Below are 24,322 nucleotides of genomic sequence, written 5' to 3' on the forward strand. Positions count from 1 at the left end.
AACTGGTCTATGATAGAGTTCTTGTGTTGATCTTGTTTTACCGTGTAAATATATCTTGTGTAGACTTGGTGTCATATATTGCAGTTCCTATTACATGGAACTGGTCTATGATAGAGTTCTTGTGTTGATCTTGTTTTACCGTGTAAATATATCTTGTGTAGACTTGGTGTCATATATTGCAGTTCCTATTATATGGAACTGGTCTATGATAGAGTTCTTGTGTTGATCTTGTTTTACCGTGTAAATATATCTTGTGTAGACTTGGTGTCATATATTGATGTACCTATTACATGGATTTGGTCTATGATAGAGTCCATGTGTTGATCTTGTTTTACTGTGTTATATCTTGTGTAGACTTGGTGTCATATATTGCTGTACCTATTACATGGAACTGGTCTATGATAGAGTTCTTGTGTTGATCTTGTTTTACCGTGTAAATATATCTTGTGTAGACTTGGTGTCATATATTGCTGTACCTATTACATGGAACTGGTCTATGATAGAGTTTTTGTGTTGATCTTGTTTTACCGTGTAAACATATCTTGTGTAGACTTGGTGTCATATATTGATGTACCTATTACATGGATCTGGTCTATGATAGAGTCCATGTGTTGATCTTGTTTTACTGTGTTATATCTTGTGTAGACTTGGTGTCATATATTGCTGTACCTATTACATGGATCTGGTCTATGATAGAGTTCTTGTGTTGATCTTGTTTTACCGCGTAAATATATCTTGTGTAGACTTGGTGTCATATATTACTGTTCCTATTACACGGAACTGGTCTATGATAGAGTCCATGTGTTGATCTTGTTTACTGTGACATACCTTGTGTAAATAGTGAAATAGTGAAAGGAGTAAGTATCGGCCGCTGAAAAAAAACCCACCAAAGTTACTGGTTCTCAAGGAACTTGTCTCAGAAATTATAAAAATATGGTTAAAAATAACGTTTATTTGTATAACTTAAATAGAACATAAGCCCACTTGTATTTACATAGCACAAACATTCATCTATTATATGAAATATATATATTAACTGAGCAAATTCACAAAGAACAAATGTTAACACTATAAAAAGTGCTTCCAGTATTAACTCAGAGGAACTGCCACTGCCAAAAATAATGAAGTTGGTTCCATTTTTAAGATAAGTTCATCTAAAGGCTTTAGTGGACCGTATTTCTTTCCTGTGAACACCTCAATCAAATCATATCCCTTCTGATTTGTAAGGCCAAAATCGCTCAGTGTCTTATTAACGTATTGTAGCCATCCAAAGTTGTTTGAATTCAGTATTCCTACAGCATACGTTCCTGCTGGAGACAGCGGTCTTAACCAACCTTCCACGTTACCTTGCTGAAAAATATCGTAACTGAAAACATATATTCAGGGCTGCCAATTTTCACGCATTGTCATGCTTATTTGGAGGCATTTCCTTTGATTATTTTTTTCCCTCTTTGATCTTTACAATTTTGGCAAAATCCCACGCAATTTGCTTCATGAAAAGTTGGCAGAACTAATATGCATTCACGATTAGTTCGCATTAGCGAAAGTTTATTCTTTTTCGATGTAATATTATAGGGACTTAAAAAGTCACATTCTTGTCACCTTGGTGTTTATCACTGTGTTACAATTTTTGATTGGCTTTAACATGTTTAATAGTATTGCTCTTTTTTGTCATGTCTGTGATATTTTACTTAGCGATGGTATATTCCATCGGCATTAGTTAGTGGCCAAAGTGTTTGAAACATCAATAACTTCGTCAAACCTTTATGGAGTATTTCAAAACTTGGCCAGACGCTTTTTTATAATTAAAAAGTATCGATAGCAAATATTTGAAACTTTTTTTTTCTTATTTCCTGTTCTAACCCGATAAAAGGGCTTATTATATTTGTAGTTAACTTTAAGATACAGTCTAAGGTTAAAGTTTTTCAACAAAAATAACTATGTGAACCGTTCATGAAATTTCAAAAAATAATGACAAATTCAAGGACCACATATGATGTGAAGTATTCTGATTCTCATATTGCTTTCTTTACTCCATTAAAATACCAATAATATGATGAATGTTACTCTTCGACGCACATGTAATTAAGCACACATAGCTGAAGGTTATATGCTTGTGTTCATCCCTTACATGTAGTGATCTTGTAAAGTCAATCCTGGTCACGACACCAAAATGTCAAAGAAAACGTTGCATGTCATAATTTGCAATCGATCTGAAGAATTTCAAAGTATATAAGTGACACATCACAAAGTCTTAAGTTTACAATATAAGAAATAAGTGACGTTCCCACGTTGTGTTCTCTACGAATTTACTGCAATGCATTGTACCTAAACGTGGAACCATACTTACTCGGACAGGATATTTAAACATTCGTCTTCCTTGTATACCAAGTGGATCTTGACTAATGGCTATTACTTCTTTGTTCAATAATATCTTCTTTGACTCGTTATCAATATCCCTTAGGTCTACAGACATAAATAGAGGTGACGCAAACAGAGCCCACATACCCATCTGGATCTTCTGTTGATTCAGACTTAAACCATAGTCTCCAACAACTAACTGTACAGAAAAAAGCAACTACAATGTACTTACTGTATAGATAAATAAAAACCAACAACTAACTGTTCAGAAAATAAAAACAACTACTGACTAATGTTACTGTACAGAAAATAAATACCAACTACTAATTATATATATAGAAAAATAAAGACAAACTACCAACTTTTCAGAAAATAAAAACCAACTACTAACTGTACAGAAAAAAAAATCAGAAAGGCATGTTATACAATTCGCAGTAATTTTTCAATCAAAATTATCGTTGCTATACTATTAAAATGTGTACAAACATTGCTGTCACTGAATGTGATACCCAACTGATATTTACCATGTCAGCATCGTGCCAATGACCCGGTCCTGCGGAATCAATGAACTCCTCTGTCTTATTACCATAGAAACTAATGATTTGGTAGACATTTTCCCAGCTATCTTGTACATCCATATACGATCTCACTGTATTACACGTATTTGCACCAGGAGTATAAGTTCCCTATGGAAAGCATTTAGTATTGAAGTGAAAAAAGTACTGTTAATCATTTCAATATCAATGCTGGTTTACAACTTTGGTTAGATTTAATTAATACATCAGTATTCTTTTTTATATGTCATATCTTATTGATTGGTTGATTGATTGACGCCAATGATGGTGCAAACAAATTGATTAATTGGTTGATTGATTGACGTTAAGGATGGTACATATATATTGATTGATTGATTGATTGACGTCAAGGATGGTACATACATATTGATTGGTTGATTAATTGACGTCAATGATGGTACATACATATTGATTTGTTGATTGATTGACGTCAGTGATGGTACATACATATTCACGGTGCATAACCATTACGGCCACTTCTGGCGGAAACGGATACTGCCACCAAAACCAACGGCGACTTTCGGTATTTTTCCTATCATGGACTCGGACGACGATCCGAATAATGATGATTTAGACAAATCTGTTGGGTTAGTGATACAATTGGTGTGTCCACGGAATCCTCGGATGTTTTTTTGTCATCTAGAAACCACTTATCCCAACGAACATGTATTCCTTTTATATTTGATTAGCATTTTAAACTATAGTGACTATGTGTTGTGCAACTCTTTTTCCACCAAAATGATAATTATTTCCGCTTTAATTAGAACAGTATTAGCCATACTTACATGGTTTCGACGTAAACTTTCTTTTGTTGATAACATTTTGAGTTTAATTTAAGATTTAAAGTCAAACTCCTTCCTTTTCAAAATTATGGGTCCGGTTCCAGTAATTTGATCTAGGTGAAAGGGTCCGTTTCTAATAATTTTGAAAAGTAAGGAGTTTGACTTTAAATCTTGAATTATGCACAAAATGTTATTAACAAAAGAAAGTTTACGTCGAAACCATGAAAGTATGGCTAATACTGTTCTAATTAAGGCGGAAATGAATAATGTGTGTGAAGTTAGCAGCCGGTTCGTTATTCGATATTCGATATTCAATATCCAACCGGCTGCTAGCAGTCGGTTGGATATTCAAAATTAAGTTGAAAATAAAAAAAGAATAATACTTAATAACATTAAAAGCATGATTTTTATAGTTAAAAGAACTGATACAATGTAAGATACGTAGGAAATAGTTTCATTACCTCTTCAAGCTGTCGCAAATTCTCGTTGTTCTCGAATATAAACCCTTTTCTAATTTGCATATTTGTCTAAATGTAATATAGATTGTTGTCAATACAAAAAAATCAAAGAGGTACAGTACTTTTATACAGGATTTTTCTTAAAAACAAAAACACAAAAACCAATGACTCTAGAAAACAATTAGGATTAGAAATATTTATGGAAAGCCCATAAAAAAAATATATAGTGAAAAGCTACCTGAGACCGCTTAAATGAGGGTGAGACCCCCCTGGTCTTTCAATGTCCACAAAATTTAAGTAAATCATAGACTGTATATATAAAGGTTGTATCAGAAGGATTGCCCAGAATAATGTCATATTCGATATCTATGGAGGGCTTGTATTGTCACTTTTCAGCTAAAAATTTTCAAAATTTTAGGACAAAGGGCACAGGGCAATGGTAAGAGCCCCCCTAATTGCTCAATCTTTCTAATATTATGCAGACATTTAGTCAATAGGTAGATACACGCGTGACTAAAAGGAATTTGGGTAGACGTCCTGTCTTTTATGTTTACGGAGCGCCCAAAGTGCCAGTTGGATATTCAAAATATATAGTGAAAAGCTACCTTAGACCGCTTAAATGAGGGTGAGACCCTCTGGTCTTTCAATGTCCACATAATTTAAGTAAATCATAGACTCTGTATATATAAAGATTGTATCAGAAGGATTACCTAGACTAATGTCATATTTGATATCTATGGAAGGCTTGTATTGTCACTTTTCAGCTAAAAAAATTCAAATCTTTAGGACAAAGGGCACATGGCAATGGTGAGAGCCCCCTAATTGCTCAATCTTTCTAATATTATGCAGATATTTAGTCAATAGATAGATACACACATGACTTAACGGAATTTGGGAAGACTTCCTGTCTTTTATTTTTACGGAGCGCCCAAAGTGCCAGTTGGATATTCAAAATATATAGTGAAAAGCTACCCGAGACCGCTTAAATGAGGTGAGACCCCCCTAGTCTTTCAATGTCCACATAATTTAAGTAAATCATATACTCTGTATATATTAAGGTTGTATCAGAAGGATTGCCCAGAATAATGTCATATTCGATATCTATGGAGGGCTTGTATTGTCACTTTTCAGATAAAAATTATCAAAATTTTAGGACAAAGGGCACAGGGCAATGGTGAGAGCCCCCTAATTGCTCAATCTTTCTAATATTATGCAGACATTTAGTCAATAGGTAGATACACACGTGACTTAAAGGAATTTTGGTAGACTTCCTGTCTTTTATGTTTACGGAGCGCCCAAAGTGCCAGTTGGATATTCACAATATATAGTGAAAAGTTACCTGAGACCGCTTAAATGAGGGTGAGACCCCCTGCTCTTTCAATGTCCACATAATTTAAGTAAATCATAGACTCTGTATATATAAAGATTGTATCAGAAGGATTACCTAGAATAATGTCATATTTGATATCTATGGAGGGCTTGTATTGTCACTTTTCAGCTAAAGAAATTCAAATCTTTAGGACAAAGGGCACAGGGCAATGATGAGAGCCCCCTAATTGCTCAATCTTTCTAATATTATGCAGACATTTAGTCAATAGATAGATACACACGTGACTTAACGGAATTCGGGAAGACTTCCTGTCTTTTATTTTTACGGAGCGCCCAAAGTGCCAGTTGGATATTCAAAATATATAGTGAAAAGCTACCCGAGACCGCTTAAATGAGGGTGAGACCCCCCTGGTCTTTCAATGTCCACAAAATTTAAGTAAATCATATACTCTGTATATATTAAGGTTGTATCAGAAGGATTGCCCAGAATAATGTCATATTCGATATCTATGGAGGGCTTGTATTGTCACTTTTCAGCTAAAAAATTTCAAAATTTTAGGACAAAGGGCACAGGGCAATGATGAGAGCCCCCTAATTGCTCAATCTTTCTAATATTATGCAGACATTTAGTCAATAGGTAGATACACACGTGACTAAAAGGAATTTGGGTAGACGTCCTGTCTTTTATGTTTACGGAGCACCCAAAGTGCCAGTTGGATATTTAAAATATATAGTGAAAAGCTACCTGAGACCGCTTAAATGAGGGTGAGACCCCATGATCTTTCAATTTCCACAAAATTTAAGTACATCATATACTTTGTATATATTAAGGTTGTATCAGAAGGATTGCCCAGAATAATGTCATATTCGATATCTATGGAGGGCTTGTATTGTCACTTGTCAGCTAAAAATTATCAAAATTTTAGGACAAAGGGCACAGAGCAATGGTGAGAGCCCCCTAATTGCTCAATCTTTCTAATATTATGCAGACATTTAGTCAATAGGTAGATACACACGTGACTAAAAGGAATTTGGGTAGACTTCCTGTCTTCTATGTTCACGGAGCGCCCAAAGTGCCAGTTGGATATTCAAAATATAAAGTGAAAAGCTACCTGAGACCGCTTAAATGAGGATGAGACCCCCCTGGTCTTTCAACGTCCACATAATTTGAGTAAATCATAGACTCTGTATATATAAAGGTTGTATCAGAAGGATTGCCCAGAATAATGTCATATTCGATATCTATGGAGGGCTTGTATTGTCACTTTTCAGCTAAAAATTATCAAAATTTTAGGACAAAGGGCACAGGGCATTGGTGAGAGCCCCCTAATTGCTCAATCTTTCTAATATTATGCAGACATTTAGTGAATAGGTAGATACACACGTGACGTATAGGAATTTGGGTAGACTTCCTGTCTTTTATGTTAACGGAGCGCCCAAAGTGCCAGTTGGATATTCAAAATATATAGTGAAAAGCTACCTGAGACCGCTTAAATGAGGGTGAGACCCCCTGGTCTTTCAATGTCCACAAAATTCAACCAAATCATAGATTCGGTATATATAAAGGTTGTATCAGAAGGATTACCCAGAATAATGTCATATTCGATATCTATGGAGGGCTTGTATTGTCACTTTTCAGCTAAAAATTATCAAAATTTTAGGACAAAGGGCACAGGGCAATGGTGAGAGCCCCCTTATTGCTCAATCTTTCTAATATTATGCAGACATTTAGTCAATAGGTAGATACACACGTGACTAAAAGGAATTTTGGTAGACCTCCTGTCTTTTATGTTTACAAAGCGCCCAAAGTGCCAGTTGGATATTCAAAATATATAGTGAAAAGCTACCTGAGACCGCTTAAATGAGGGTGAGACCCCCCTGGTCTTTCAATGTCCACAAAATTTAAGTAAATCATATACTCTGTATATATTAAGGTTGTATCAGAAGGATTGCCCAGAATAATGTCATATTCGATATCTATGGAGGGCTTGTATTGTCACTTTTCAGCTAAAAATTATCAAAATTTTAGGACAAAGGGCACAGGGCAATGATGAGAGCCCCCTAATTGCTCAATCTTTCTAATATTATGCAGACATTTAGTCAATAGGTAGATACACACGTGACTAAAAGGAATTTGGGTAGACGTCCTGTCTTTTATGTTTACGGAGCGCCCAAAGTGCCAGTTGGATATTTAAAATATATAGTGAAAAGCTACCTGAGACCGCTTAAATGAGGGTGAGACCCCATGATCTTTCAATTTCCACAAAATTTAAGTACATCATATACTTTGTATATATTAAGGTTGTATCAGAAGGATTGCCCAGAATAATGTCATATTCGATATCTATGGAGGGCTTGTATTGTCACTTGTCAGCTAAAAATTATCAAAATTTTAGGACAAAGGGCACAGAGCAATGGTGAGAGCCCCCTAATTGCTCAATCTTTCTAATATTATGCAGACATTTAGTCAATAGGTAGATACACACGTGACTAAAAGGAATTTGGGTAGACTTCCTGTCTTCTATGTTCACGGAGCGCCCAAAGTGCCAGTTGGATATTCAAAATATAAAGTGAAAAGCTACCTGAGACCGCTTAAATGAGGATGAGACCCCCCTGGTCTTTCAACGTCCACATAATTTGAGTAAATCATAGACTCTGTATATATAAAGGTTGTATCAGAAGGATTGCCCAGAATAATGTCATATTCGATATCTATGGAGGGCTTGTATTGTCACTTTTCAGCTAAAAATTATCAAAATTTTAGGACAAAGGGCACAGGGCATTGGTGAGAGCCCCCTAATTGCTCAATCTTTCTAATATTATGCAGACATTTAGTGAATAGGTAGATACACACGTGACGTATAGGAATTTGGGTAGACTTCCTGTCTTTTATGTTAACGGAGCGCCCAAAGTGCCAGTTGGATATTCAAAATATATAGTGAAAAGCTACCTGAGACCGCTTAAATGAGGGTGAGACCCCCTGGTCTTTCAATGTCCACAAAATTCAACCAAATCATAGATTCGGTATATATAAAGGTTGTATCAGAAGGATTACCCAGAATAATGTCATATTCGATATCTATGGAGGGCTTGTATTGTCACTTTTCAGCTAAAAATTATCAAAATTTTAGGACAAAGGGCACAGGGCAATGGTGAGAGCCCCCTTATTGCTCAATCTTTCTAATATTATGCAGACATTTAGTCAATAGGTAGATACACACGTGACTAAAAGGAATTTTGGTAGACCTCCTGTCTTTTATGTTTACAAAGCGCCCAAAGTGCCAGTTGGATATTCAAAATATATAGTGAAAAGCTACCTGAGACCGCTTAAATGAGGGTGAGACCCCCCTGGTCTTTCAATGTCCACAAAATTTAAGTAAATCATATACTCTGTATATATTAAGGTTGTATCAGAAGGATTGCCCAGAATAATGTCATATTCGATATCTATGGAGGGCTTGTATTGTCACTTTTCAGCTAAAAATTATCAAAATTTTAGGACAAAGGGCACAGGGCAATGGTGAGAGCCCCCTAATTGCTCAATCTTTCTAATATTATGCAGACATTTAGTCAATAAGTAGATACACACGTGACTAAAAGGAATTTGGGTAGACGTTCTGTCTTTTATGTTTACGGAGCGCCCAAAGTGCCAGTTGGATATTCAAAATATATAGTGAAAAGCTACCTGAGACCGCTTAAATGAGGGTGAGACCCCATGATCTTTCAATTTCCACAAAATTTAAGTACATCATATACTTTGTATATATTAAGGTTGTATCAGAAGGATTGCCAGGAATAATGTCATATTCGATATCTATGGAGGGCTTGTATTGTCACTTGTCAGCTAAAAATTATCAAAATTTTAGGACAAAGGGCACAGGGCAATGGTGAGAGCCCCCTAATTGCTCAATCTTTCTAATATTATGCAGACATTTAGTCAATAGGTAGATACACACGTGACTAAAAGGAATTTGGGTAGACTTCCTGTCTTCTATGTTTACGGAGCGCCCAAAGTGCCAGTTGGATATTCAAAATATAAAGTGAAAAGCTACCTGAGACCGCTTAAATGAGGATGAGACCCCCCTGGTCTTTCAACGTCCACATAATTTGAGTAAATCATAGACTCTGTATATATAAAGGTTGTATCAGAAGGATTGCCCAGAATAATGTCATATTCGATATCTATGGAGGGCTTGTATTGTCACTTTTCAGCTAAAAATTATCAAAATTTTAGGACAAAGGGCACAGGGCATTGGTGAGAGCCCCCTAATTGCTCAATCTTTCTAATATTATGCAGACATTTAGTGAATAGGTAGATACACACGTGACGTATAGGAATTTGGGTAGACTTCCTGTCTTTTATGTTAACGGAGCGCCCAAAGTGCCAGTTGGATATTCAAAATATATAGTGAAAAGCTACCTGAGACCGCTTAAATGAGGGTGAGACCCCCTGGTCTTTCAATGTCCACAAAATTCAACCAAATCATAGATTCGGTATATATAAAGGTTGTATCAGAAGGATTACCCAGAATAATGTCATATTCGATATCTATGGAGGGCTTGTATTGTCACTTTTCAGCTAAAAATTATAAAAATTTTAGGACAAAGGGCACAGGGCAATGGTGAGAGCCCCCTTATTGCTCAATCTTTCTAATATTATGCAGACATTTAGTCAATAGGTAGATACACACGTGACTAAAAGGAATTTTGGTAGACCTCCTGTCTTTTATGTTTACAAAGCGCCCAAAGTGCCAGTTGGATATTCAAAATATATAGTGAAAAGCTACCTGAGACCGCTTAAATGAGGGTGAGACCCCCTGGTCTTTCAATGTCCACAAAATTTTAGTAAATCATAGACTCTGTATTATAAAGGTTGTATCAGCAGGATTGCCCAGAATAATGTCATATTCGATATCTATGGAGGGCTTGTATTGTCACTTTTCAGCTAAAAATTATCAAAATTTTAGGACAAAGGGCACAGGGCAATGATGAGAGCCCCCTAATTGCTCAATCTTTCTAATATTTACAGACATTTAGTCAAAAGGTAGATACACACGTGACTAAAAGGAATTTTGGGTAGACTTCCTGTCTTTGATGTTTACGGAGCGCCCAAAGTGCCAGTTGGATATTCAAAATATATAGTGAAAAGCTACCTGAGACCGCTTAAATGAGGGTGAGACCCTCTGGTCTTTCAATGTCCACATAATTTAAGTAAATCATAGACTCTGTATATATAAAGATTGTATCAGAAGGATTACCTAGACTAATGTCATATTTGATATCTATGGAAGGCTTGTATTGTCACTTTTCAGCTAAAAATTATCAAAATTTTAGGACAAATGGCACAGGGCAATGGTGAGAGCCCCCTAATTGCTCAATCTTTCTAATATTATGCAGACATTTAGTCAATAGGTAGATACACACGTGACTAAAAGGAATTTGGGTAGACTTCCTGTCTTGTATGTTTACGGAGCGCCCAAAATGCCAGTTGGATATTCAAAATATTTAGTGAAAAGCTACCTGAGACCGCTTTAATGAGGATGAGACCCCCTTGGTCTTTTAATTTCCATTAAATTCAACCTAGTATAGATTTTATATATATATATATATGATTGTATCAAAAGTGGAATGTTCTTGAACGGACTGTCTGCTGCAGATCAGATCAGACCAGAACCCTAGGCCTAGTAGAATCGATGACCTAGTTTCAAATCAAACCGTCACTATAGGTTGAAGGGAAAATATACAGACCTTTATCACGCACCTTCACACAACTCACACAACCACCCCTTTTGATGTAAAATCCAGGTCCAAATGCATTGTTGATCGCTATTTCACACAGACAACTTAGGGCTCCAACACCTCATGCTGACATGAATTGTGTTCGCCAACATAGGATTGCCCTTTCCGCTAACATGGATAGGAATCCACTTTCTTTTTGAATGTTTTTCTTCAATTGGTTAGTGTTTTTTCCACTAGAACCATTCTGTAGGAGCTTGGTGATCTTTTCAATCAGTCGCGGGGTAAGCAACATCTTGTGTTCACCTTGCAGGTTTGTGTGGGATAAACGAATGGTGACCGGGAAACCTTTTTTGTCTGCTCTCTGTAATATTTAGATTGACCTTTTCTAAAGTTCAAACCGTATTTCGATAGACTATTTATTCATGCCTCGCGAATATGAAAGCGGATGGTGAGATGTTCTCTGCGGAGATTGTGGAGGATCGCCGTCTGGATCGGTGAGTTATGTCTGCATGCGATTGATGGTTCTCAGGATCACGGGTAAGTACACCAAATTTTTTGGGGGTTTGAATGATCTTTACCCCGGGATCGATTGCGGGGGGGGGGGGGGCGAAGCTTCAGATAGTGGACTGTTGGGTGCCGTGTATGTAGCTGCTATTGATGATGCCACTGTTCACCAGGATGCTGTTGATGCTTCTGATGCTTACAATGTATTCACCCTCTTTATAACATGTGTTGCCCGATCAAATTTGTAGAGCTGTCTCTTAAATCCCAATGTGGTGTTCGATTCCTTAAATTGTAGTTGGGGGAGGGGGTTGAACCGAGTAAAAATGCGACTGTCGTTTCCAGAGACAAGGATGGAAAACCCTTGTTTTTTGGTCTGTGTTGTGGATGATTTGCTGCAACAGTGTGGTGTCCATTTATTTATTAAAACACGACGTTCAACTACTGACCGGCCGATTCGAACTGGAGTCCTCGGACTCCTACGGAGATTGGAAATGCAAATGCTTCGGTGTTGGCGGGAGCATAACGCTCGAATTCCGCTCGAATCTGGATGTCCGTTCGGACTGATGACTTACATCGATGACAAACAGCGGCTATATGTCAATGAAATCAGAGGGGTTGACACCACCGTTACTGAGGAGGGTGTCAATGTTGTAGAATTTCTTTCTGGAGTCTACATCCTCCTTGAACACTCTGGCAACCTTGTTTTGTGAAAAAAACGGCATTAAAGTCGACGGCTGAGTAGCGTTCAGCTTTGAGGGTGACATGGATATTTTGCAATCGACAGCGATTGAACACGGAAGCATTATGGGTTTTGTCATTATCTCTGTCGGATTGAAAGGCAACGATAATATATCTTGGCTTTTCGTGACCACTATTGGCAGCTAGGCGGCAGTTTAACTGTGAGGCTTGGGGAACGGCTATGAAATCACACTGTCTCCTGCAAAATCCACAGAGGATCGTGGATTTTTCTGGATGGTTTTGTACAGTTGCATCTTGTTTTCGTCTGCAGGAGTGACGCTGCAGAGTTGGTAAGTTGGGCGCCGGCTTAAGGTTCGAATTCGTGAAGCTAGTATTAATAATTTTGAAGACTTTCATCGAAGGTCAACCCTTCTGTGATTGTAAGGATGTCAGACATTTATTTATTTATAGCATTGGAGGAAGTTGGGACGGTACCGATGCCACGACCAGAGATGAGATTATTAAACTGGGTTTGGTTGTTGGGCTTTCTGCATTTAACACTGAGCTGTTGATTGGGCTTGCTGCGTTGGTCAATGGGTTTTCGAGTGCGGGTCACTTTGTCAACGACATGGTTGACGACTACCACCTACCACTCCTATCATGGCTGCATTGGTGGCAGTGCTCATAGGCCTGCTTTTCAATGTCTTGGCAGCAGAGGAGGTGAACATGCGACCAGCGATACTGGCGATAGTGTCAAAAAAACTTCTACCACTGTATGCATACTTTCGAGCAAAACCTTTCTTAATTGAGGATATTACGATGGAGTTGCTTATATTCCTTGATGCTGATGTGTTCACCTTTCTTTATGGCATCGAGGATCGCCATAATCGCGTTGCGCACACCATTGTTTCCAGCACGGTATGCAGTGTTGCACAGATCCAAGCGATAGAGGAGCTGGTCAAAGTCGGAGGGTAGAAACACGGTTTGAAGTCCGCTACAATGCTTATCTTGCTTTAGTTGTGAGACACAATCTTCGTCCACTTTTAGATCTTTATCGCATTAGGGTTCTCGAGAGGGTTAATTGCCTTGATACATGGCACCGGAACTGTTCAGGATCTCTGCATAGTCGACAAGGTCTTAAAAACTTCGGGCTCGAAAGATTCTGATTTCTTTTACACCATGATTCCCAGAGGTTAAGGGTTCCTTTGTACCTCACTCCATCCACGAAAATATCATCGCCGTCAGAAGTAACTGGTTAGCTTCCGATGAAGATACCATCGTTTTCAGTTCTAGATCCAAAGGTGTGGTCGGCGAAGGATCGTTACTGATCTGCAAATACTGCTGTGCTCGAAGTCCGAGGATGGTGTCTATAGGTGGTGCAATGGGTGGTGGGTAGTCAAACTTGGGCGTCGGAGGATGGAGGGCTGTCACTGCTGCAGGAAGGTAAACGATCGTTTAGGTGATCGGTAAAGCTGCCTCACGCTGAGCCTCAACCACAGGCTTAACACCTTGGAAAGGTCCCGGTTGAGTCCAATCTTCTCGAGGCGATGCTGCATGTTACTGGCTTGAATCTTCCGCTTGATCTCTTGCAACTCCCTGGCGACCGCCTCACACTGTTTAGGGTCTGTAATCTTTATCGTCTATAAGTTCCACCCTTGACATCTGAGAGACCTCAAGGAAGGTCTGCACATCCATGTCAATAATTGGGGTCATCTTTCAGGTAGTAAATACATCTTTAAAGGTTTTCTTCAGTGGATGTACCTCAATTTTATCCCCAATGATTTCCTATCTTCTCTGATCTGTTCCTGTAACTCCTCCAGTAGTCGATCTTTCGACATCCTGCTAACCTCTATCAACTCATGCTGTTTTGCTTGGGTGATAATATCCTTCCTAGTATAGGGTTGGGACAACGCTAAAAAAATGTTGGTCTTCGTTCCGATCAACTGATCCAACTGATCCTTCCTCATCCGGGAGTACCATCGGCGGTGGTTCATTTTGGCAATACCACTCAGAGCTTTGACGTTTTCAACAACTAATTCCAGCTATTAATAACTATTGGATCGATGTCTTAATCTTTATAACAATCCAAAATAAAATCAATTTGTTTCACCCAAAACCAATATCCACGATTAAATGGTTTTTAGACCCAGCTTTTGATCTTTCGATCCTATCGTCCATATCAAAATATATAAAATTCGTGGTAATCATACCAGGTGCGCCTGTTTTTTTTTCATCCCATAGCTCACAATTTGCCGAGCTCAATCGGTCTCTCTCTTTGTCACGACGGTGGTCAGCTGCTTGTTTAATCTCTCACAACCCCAAGTGGGGATAGTTGCCCCCTTCCAACATAAGGTTATAATTTCTGCCTACCTATTAACTAAATGTCTGCTTAGTAATACAAAGATTGAGAGATTAGAGGGCTATCACCATTGCCCTGTGCCCTTTGTCCTAAAATTCTGATAATTTTTAGCTAAAAAGTGACAATATAAACCCTCCATATATATCGAATATGACAATATTCTGGGAAAGCCTTCTAATACAACCTTCATATACTAGTATACATAGTCTATGATTTAATTGAATTTTATAGACATTGAAAGATCAGGGGGGTCTCACCATTATTTAAGCGGTCTCAGGTAGATTTTCGCTATATATTTTGAATATCCAACTGGCACTTTGGGCGCTCCGTAAACATAGAAGACAGGGAGTGTACCCAAAGTCCTTTTATTCACGTTTGTATCTACCTATTGACTAAATGTCTGTTAAATATTAGAAAGATTGAGAGATCAGGGGGCTCTCACCATCACCCTGTGCCCTTTGTCCTAAAATTTGGACATTTTTTGACTGAAAAGTGACAATCTTAGCCCTCCGTAGATATTGAAGATGACGTTTTTCTGGAAAATCCATCTAATACAATCTTTATATATACAGAGTCAATGATTTGGTTGAATTTTATGGACATTGAAAGACCAGGGGGGTCTCAACCTCATTTAAGCGGTCTCGGGTAGGTTTTCGCTATATATTTTGAATATCCAACTGGCACTTTGGGCGCTCCGTAAACATAGAAGACAGGAAGTGTACCCAAAGTCCTTTTACTCACGTTTGTATCTACCTATTGACTAAATGTCTATTAAATATTAGAAAGATTGAGAGATCAGGGGGCTCTCACCATCACCCTGTGCCCTTTGTCCTAAAATTTGGACATTTTTTGACTGAAAAGTGACAATCTTAGCCCTCCGTAGATATTGAAGATGACGTTTTTCTGGAAAATCCATCTAATACAATCTTTATATATACAGAGTCAATGATTTGGTTGAATTTTATGGACATTGAAAGACCAGGGGGGTCTCAACCTCATTTAAGCGGTCTCGGGTAGGTTTTCGCTATATATTTTGAATATCCAACTGGCACTTTGGGCGCTCCGTAAACATAGAAGACAGGAAGTGTACCCAAAGTCCTTTTACTCACGTTTGTATCTACCTATTGACTAAATGTCTGTTAAATATTAGAAAGATTGAGAGATCAGGGGGCTCTCACCATCACCCTGTGCCCTTTGTCCTAAAATTTGGACATTTTTTGACTGAAAAGTGACAATCTTAGCCCTCCGTAGATATTGAAGATGACGTTTTTCTGGAAAATCCATCTAATACAATCTTTATATATACAGAGTCAATGATTTGGTTGAATTTTATGGACATTGAAAGACCAGGGGGGTCTCAACCTCATTTAAGCGGTCTCGGGTAGGTTTTCGCTATATATTTTGAATATCCAACTGGCACTTTGGGCGCTCCGTAAACATAGAAGACAGGAAGTGTACCCAAAGTCCTTTTACTCACGTTTGTATCTACCTATTGACTAAATGTCTGTTAAATATTAGAAAGATTGAGAGATCAGGGGGCTCTCACCATCACCCTGTGCCCTTTGTCCTAAAATTTGGACATTTTTTGACTGAAAAGTGACAATCTTAGCCCTCCGTAGATATTGAAGATGACGTTTTTCTGGAAAATCCATCTAATACAATCTTTATATATACAGAGTCAATGATTTGGTTGAATTTTATGGACATTGAAAGACCAGGGGGGTCTCAACCTCATTTAAGCGGTCTCGGGTAGGTTTTCGCTATATATTTTGAATATCCAACTGGCACTTTGGGCGCTCCGTAAACATAGAAGACAGGAAGTGTACCCAAAGTCCTTTTACTCACGTTTGTATCTACCTATTGACTAAATGTCTGTTAAATATTAGAAAGATTGAGAGATCAGGGGGCTCTCACCATCACCCTGTGCCCTTTGTCCTAAAATTTGGACATTTTTTGACTGAAAAGTGACAATCTTAGCCCTCCGTAGATATTGAAGATGACGTTTTTCTGGAAAATCCATCTAATACAATCTTTATATATACAGAGTCAATGATTTGGTTGAATTTTATGGACATTGAAAGACCAGGGGGGGGTCTCAACCTCATTTAAGCGGTCTCGGGTAGGTTTTCGCTATATATTTTGAATATCCAACTGGCACTTTGGGCGCTCCGTAAACATAGAAGACAGGAAGTGTACCCAAAGTCCTTTTACTCACGTTTGTATCTACCTATTGACTAAATGTCTGTTAAATATTAGAAAGATTGAGAGATCAGGGGGCTCTCACCATCACCCTGTGCCCTTTGTCCTAAAATTTGGACATTTTTTGACTGAAAAGTGACAATCTTAGCCCTCCGTAGATATTGAAGATGACGTTTTTCTGGAAAATCCATCTAATACAATCTTTATATATACAGAGTCAATGATTTGGTTGAATTTTATGGACATTGAAAGACCAGGGGGGTCTCAACCTCATTTAAGCGGTCTCGGGTAGGTTTTCGCTATATATTTTGAATATCCAACTGGCACTTTGGGCGCTCCGTAAACATAGAAGACAGGAAGTGTACCCAAAGTCCTTTTACTCACGTTTGTATCTACCTATTGACTAAATGTCTGTTAAATATTAGAAAGATTGAGAGATCAGGGGGCTCTCACCATCACCCTGTGCCCTTTGTCCTAAAATTTGGACATTTTTTGACTGAAAAGTGACAATCTTAGCCCTCCGTAGATATTGAAGATGACGTTTTTCTGGAAAATCCATCTAATACAATCTTTATATATACAGAGTCAATGATTTGGTTGAATTTTATGGACATTGAAAGACCAGGGGGTCTCAACCTCATTTAAGCGGTCTCGGGTAGGTTTTCGCTATATATTTTGAATATCCAACTGGCACTTTGGGCGCTCCGTAAACATAGAAGACAGGAAGTGTACCCAAAGTCCTTTTACTCACGTTTGTATCTACCTATTGACTAAATGTCTGTTAAATATTAGAAAGATTGAGAGATCAGGGGGCTCTCACCATCACCCTGTGCCCTTTGTCCTAAAATTTGGACATTTTTTGACTGAAAAGTGACAATCTTAGCCCTCCGTAGATATTGAAGATGACGTTTTTCTGGAAAATCCATCTAATACAATCTTTATATATACAGAGTCAATGATTTGGTTGAATTTTATGGACATTGAAAGACCAGGGGGGGTCTCAACCTCATTTAAGCGGTCTCGGGTAGGTTTTCGCTATATATTTTGAATATCCAACTGGCACTTTGGGCGCTCCGTAAACATAGAAGACAGGAAGTGTACCCAAAGTCCTTTTACTCACGTTTGTATCTACCTATTGACTAAATGTCTGTTAAATATTAGAAAGATTGAGAGATCAGGGGGCTCTCACCATCACCCTGTGCCCTTTGTCCTAAAATTTGGACATTTTTTGACTGAAAAGTGACAATCTTAGCCCTCCGTAGATATTGAAGATGACGTTTTTCTGGAAAATCCATCTAATACAATCTTTATATATACAGAGTCAATGATTTGGTTGAATTTTATGGACATTGAAAGACCAGGGGGGTCTCAACCTCATTTAAGCGGTCTCGGGTAGGTTTTCGCTATATATTTTGAATATCCAACTGGCACTTTGGGCGCTCCGTAAACATAGAAGACAGGAAGTGTACCCAAAGTCCTTTTACTCACGTTTGTATCTACCTATTGACTAAATGTCTTTTAATATTAGAAAGATTGAGAGATCAGGGGGCTCTCACCATCACCCTGTGCCCTTTGTCCTAAAATTTGGACATTTTTTGACTGAAAAGTGACAATCTTAGCCCTCCGTAGATATTGAAGATGACGTTTTTCTGGAAAATCCATCTAATACAATCTTTATATATACAGAGTCAATGATTTGGTTGAATTTTATGGACATTGAAAGACCAGGGGGGTCTCAACCTCATTTAAGCGGTCTCGGGTAGGTTTTCGCTATATATTTTGAATATCCAACTGGCACTTTGGGCGCTCCGTAAACATAGAAGACAGGAAGTGTACCCAAAGTCCTTTTACTCACGTTTGTATCTACCTATTGACTAAATGTCTGTTAAATATTAGAAAGATTGAAAGATCAGGGGGCTCTCACCATCACCCTGTGCCCTTTGTCCTAAAATTTGGACATTTTTTGACTGAAAAGTGACAATCTTAGCCCTCCGTAGATATTTCTATTTATAGTTAAAAAAAATCTTGAGTTATTGTTTTTTCTCTTTGTCGTAAGAAACATTATACACAAAAGTACATCTTTGAAGTCGTTTTTATGACAAAACTCTATATTACATACAGACAAATAAGTCGCACGGAAAAGGGTTTATATTCGAGGACAACGAGAAATTGCGACAGGTCATTTAATGATTCCTACGTATCTTATCAGTCCTTTTGACTATGAAAATCGTGCTTTTAATGATTTCCAGTATTTAATTTTCTTATGATTTTTCATTAAATTTTGAATATCAAACTGGCTGCTAGCAGCCGGTTGGATATTGAATATCGAATAACGAATAACGAACCGGCTGCTAACTTCACATACATAAATAATTATCATTTTGGTGGAAAAAGAGTTGCACAACACATAGTCACTATAGTTTAAAATGCTAATCAAATATAAAAGGAATACATGTTCGTTGGGATAAGTGGTTTCTAGATGACAAAAAAACATCCGAGGATTCCGTGGACACACCAATTGTATCACTAACCCAACAGATTTGTCTAAATCATCATTATTCGGATCGTCGTCCGAGTCCATGATAGGAAAAATACCGAAAGTCGCCGTTGGTTTTGGTGGCAGTATCCGTTTCCGCCAGAAGTGGCCGTAATGGTTATGCACCGTGATATTGATTGGTTGAATGATTGACGTTAATGATGGTACATACATATTGATTGGTTGACTGATTGACGTCAATGACGGTACATACATATTGATTGGCTAATCGATTCACACAAATGGGCGCATACATATCATTATGTTGATTAGTAACTGTTGACACCAATGGGTTCAAAAAATATCAATTGGTTAATTGATTGACGACAACGATGATAAATAAATGTGTATCGATTGGTTGAATCTAATGAGTGCATACATATAGATTAGTTAATAAATTGACGCAAATGGGTGCAAACATATCGATATGGTAATTGATTGAAGCATTATTTGACTATTCCTAGTGGTTTTCTTATTAATTTTCATCTTTCCAATACTTACTTCAGGGTTAGCACAACTACAACAAACATATAAAAATGGTCGCCCAGTTTTGTTCAGGAAAAATCCCATCACTTCAATACCTGAAACATACAAAATTCTTTATAATGAGGCACCTCATGGGGTGTCAAAGGAATAACATAATCACAACTTTCTTGCCAATATAATCATATAGTGATTCATTATTTTGTTAAACAAGGTTATCAAATCATCAAAAATACAGTCCTATGTTATCAAATTATCAAATAATCATGAAATATATAGTCTGATAATCAAATGATCACTATAAAAATGGCCAAGTGATCACACATCAATTCAATGCTTCGTCAAACGCAGCCTGATACGACCGCAGAGGTCGAACCTTGAACAGTTGTTGAAAGTTTTGGCACAATATTCAAGCTTGATACTGTCTGAATTTGGACCGTGATCAAATTTTTGACAAAATGATTGAAATATTTGTATAATTTTTCAAGTGAAGATTGAGCAATTCTGTTCATTTAAAGATTTTTTCTATTGTGCAATTTGATATTTCTCGCTATTGCACACCACTAAGTCTATGCAAATGAAGATTTCTGGATATTTGGCAGTATTGTGCTATTGCGCTAGAATCGTTATACATTTTAATTCACTAACTTACCCTCAACACTATGTGATGCGTAACAACAATCTATTTTTAACATGTCCACACCCCACGAAGCATAAGTCTCAGCATCCAAAGGTATATAGAATTCGTTTCCAGGGTAACCTTGACACGTCTTTGAACCAACATCACCATAAAGACCAAACTTTAGACCTTTGGAGTGAATCTAAAAGTAACATGAATCAATTTATTTCCAATTCATTTAAAACCTTTAGAAATTAAGCTTAGTTGGTTGGTCTTGTATTTCGGTTTTATTGATTATAACAGCTAGATCTAATTATATTTAGACAATAATAGTTTACCAATGGTGAAATCTCGTAAAAGAAAATCAATTAGAAAGAGACAGTAAGATAACAAACAAAAAGTGAGATAATCACACGAACGAGGGTCCGGATGGGTTTACAGAATAGGAGATAATGGACACAAAGTACAGAATAAAAGGTAAAAAATATAAAGAATAGATGAAAAATAGAGAATAATAGAGTAATGAAGTATTAAAAAACAGAGAAAAATTACATAGAAAATTAATACAGAAATGAAGAACACCTCATCCAGACCTAGCGACAGCTAGATAGTACAGAGTAAATACTTTGTTTTCTCGCTGTGTTAGTAAGTAAGTAAGTAAGTAAGTAAGTAATGACTTTATTTACAGAGGGTGACTCAATTAGCTTGTGCTAATCTACCCTGAGGCCCTCACAAAGAACAAACAGTACAAATATTACAAAGCTTACAGTTTCTAACATATTATGTAAATGCACTATTCATACTAACTATAAACTGTCTGTAGAACAAGAGAAAAATAAATTCATTGATATATATATATATACATAACATTCAAATCATTAGAATATTTGAGTAGGTTGTTATAAATCATTTATAGACAAGAAATCAACACATTTTTGTTTAAAAGTGTCCAGGTTTTCACAACATTTTATTTCATTTGGTAGTTTATTCCAAAGTATAGATGAGCTATATGCAAAAGATTTCTTCATTGAATTTGTGTTCGGTCGTACAACAGCTAAATTATTATTTGCAGATGACCTTAGATTTCTACTATGTAGGTTAACAATTGGACAACAGAGTTCCTTTAAGTAATCAGGTGCTTTATCGTTTAGAATTTTATGAACAAGAATAAGTTTATGATATGAAATTCGAGATTTGAAATTCAACCACTTTAGCTCTTTAAATAAATTTATACTAGGTGTTAGTATTGGTGCATCAAGTATAATCCTTGCAGCTCTTTTCTGCATTTTAAGAATTTTTTTATATCCATCTTCATAGCAATTTCCCCATATTGAGCAACAAAAATCAAATATGGGCAGAATATAAGCATTATAAAACAGCTTTCTACTACTTATATCCAAAAATTTCTTAATTCTAGATAGCAGTGCGATACGAGAACTTAAGTTTTTACATACATAGTCAATTTGAAATTTCCAGTCCAAATGTTTGTCAATATATACACCCTAAAGTTTCTGTATTTCAACGGGTGTGATTGGGCTATCTTGTATACATGTTGAAGACCCATTGATGGCCTTGAGCTGTTTGCTGTTATTTGGTTGGGTTGTTGTCTCTTTAAGGCATTCATCGTTTCAATTATCAATTCTACTACTAGTATTAAGCAAAGTAAAAAGTATAGAAATTGATAACGATAAGGAGAAAGAAATATTTTAGTTAAACTTTTAAACCAAGTTAAATGATGTAGAAAAACTACCGATAGTTTGGTTAACCGTACAAAATATCAAACAGTCTACTAAAGCGTCATCTGATATCAACAGAGTTTTATTAAATTCCTTGCCGAGGAATCTGCTATATATATATATATATATGACTCTGGAATGTAATAACTGGTGATATTTGACTATGTGATATAATTCCAGGAAAATGTGCATGGTATCCATCTCAGCATTTCACATCGTACCATTCCAGGCATTGCGTATTGTATCATTTCAGGCATTGTGCACAGTATTATTCCAAACATTGATTATGGTATCATTTCAGGAATTGGATAATTTTCTAACACATGTAAATAAACTATAATCATAGATACCAGGATTAAAATTTTATATTTAAGCCAGACGCGCGTTTCGTCTACAAAAGACTCATCAGTGACGCTCGAATCCAAAAATGTTTTAAAGACCAAATAAAGTACGAAGTTGAAGAGCATTGAGGACCAAAAATTCCTAAAAGTTTCTTTGAACAGAGAGTCATAACTATTAACTGGCTTGTACTACTACTTTTATTCTTTCTAGTCTCATCAGGGATTTGTTACAGTAACATTTTTTTCTTTACATTTGTACATACATAGACATTGCTTATGGTATCATTCCAGGCATCGTGCATGGTACCCATCCCAGCATTGTACAGTGTATCATTCGAGGCAATGCAAAAATTATAATATCAGACATTATGCATGGTATCATTTCAGGAATTGGATAATTTTCTAACATATGTAAGTTAATTTCTTTGAACAGAATGTAATAATTATCTACTTTCAAGTGCTACTACTTTTATTCTTTCTAGTCTGATCAGGGATTTGTTTTATTAGAATTTGAATTTGAAATAGGAAACAGTTAAATTTATTTGTTTACATTTGTACATACATAGTCTATGACAGGTTTCATACCACCAGGGAATCTTAGTGGGTCTGCCATTAATCTGCCGTCGCTGCTATTTCTCTGATGTGCCATCCAACAATCGTCAACTGCCAAGTACTCATAACCAGCATCAAGATACCCGCCATCTACCATCTGATCGGCCATTTGCATCAACAGCTTTGCGCTGAAACAATCATATATAATTTCATTTGTATGTATCAAACGCAAACAATTACAATTTTCGCATTAGAGCAGCTGCCTTTATTTCCAATCGTCAATCTTCATTCAGCTAGCATAACAACAGTAATTTGTAAAAGAGGGACGAAAGATACCAGAGGGAGAGCCAAACTCATAGATAGAAAATAAACTGACAACGCAATGGCTAAAAATAATAAACAGCTGCGCCATGGGCGCATGATACGCCCGACGTCTTGTGTGGAGGTTTTATGCAATAATCATAATTATTTTCTGAGAAAGTTTTAAGCAATAACCATTTATTGTTTTTGAGACACGGCGGGACATGTGAACCCCCCCCCCCCCCCCCCCCCTGTTTTTTTTTTTTTATAAATATCACTAAAAATAAAATTTTGAATCAATCATTAAAAAGCATACAGATCTTTAGATTAATATAACAAAGAAGTGTGTAAAGTTTTAAGCAATAATCATAAATCGTTTTTGAGATACGGCGCGACATGTAAAAAAACCCTCCCCCTTTTTTACAAAATACTCAATAACTGAAAAATGAAATTTTGAATCATCACCAAAAAGTATACAGATATTAAGATTGATATAACTAAGAAGTGTGTAAAGTTTAAAGCAATAATCAAGAATCGTTTTTGAGATACGGTGTGACATGTGAAAAAAGACAAACACCTGTTTTAGTTACAAAGTGCCGTAACTCAAAACGTTTAAATCTTATTTTCACCAAAAAGTATACAGATCATTTGACCATCATAAAAAACAACTATATTAAGTTTCATGAAATTTAGATAAGTCGTTCTCAAGTTACGGTGCGACATGTTTACGCCGGACAGACAGACAGACGGACGGACGGACGGACAGACGGA

At 36.9% G+C, this 24,322-nt stretch overlaps 1 protein-coding gene across 3 annotated transcripts in view; it reads right to left on the minus strand.

Annotated features, from left to right (window-relative positions):
• Positions 1–932: 932 nt before the first annotated feature.
• LOC143058196 (alpha-galactosidase A-like) overlaps positions 933–24,322 on the minus strand; it is a 29,214-nt gene continuing 5,824 nt past the window's right edge. For all 3 annotated transcript variants that reach the window (XM_076231658.1, XM_076231656.1, XM_076231655.1), the window contains 6 exons: positions 23,262–23,439; positions 20,656–20,824; positions 20,022–20,101; positions 2,886–3,047; positions 2,351–2,560; positions 933–1,350 (listed from right to left, as the gene is read on the minus strand). In XM_076231658.1, coding sequence (XP_076087773.1) covers positions 1,090–1,350; positions 2,351–2,560; positions 2,886–3,047; positions 20,022–20,101; positions 20,656–20,824; positions 23,262–23,426 — 1,047 coding nt within the window. In that variant the 5' untranslated portion in view covers positions 23,427–23,439 and the 3' untranslated portion in view covers positions 933–1,089. The remainder of the gene's footprint in view (positions 1,351–2,350; positions 2,561–2,885; positions 3,048–20,021; positions 20,102–20,655; positions 20,825–23,261; positions 23,440–24,322) is intronic.

Source organism: Mytilus galloprovincialis, chromosome 14 (genome assembly GCF_965363235.1).
Source record: "Mytilus galloprovincialis chromosome 14, xbMytGall1.hap1.1, whole genome shotgun sequence".
NCBI lineage: Eukaryota > Metazoa > Mollusca > Bivalvia > Mytilida > Mytilidae > Mytilus > Mytilus galloprovincialis.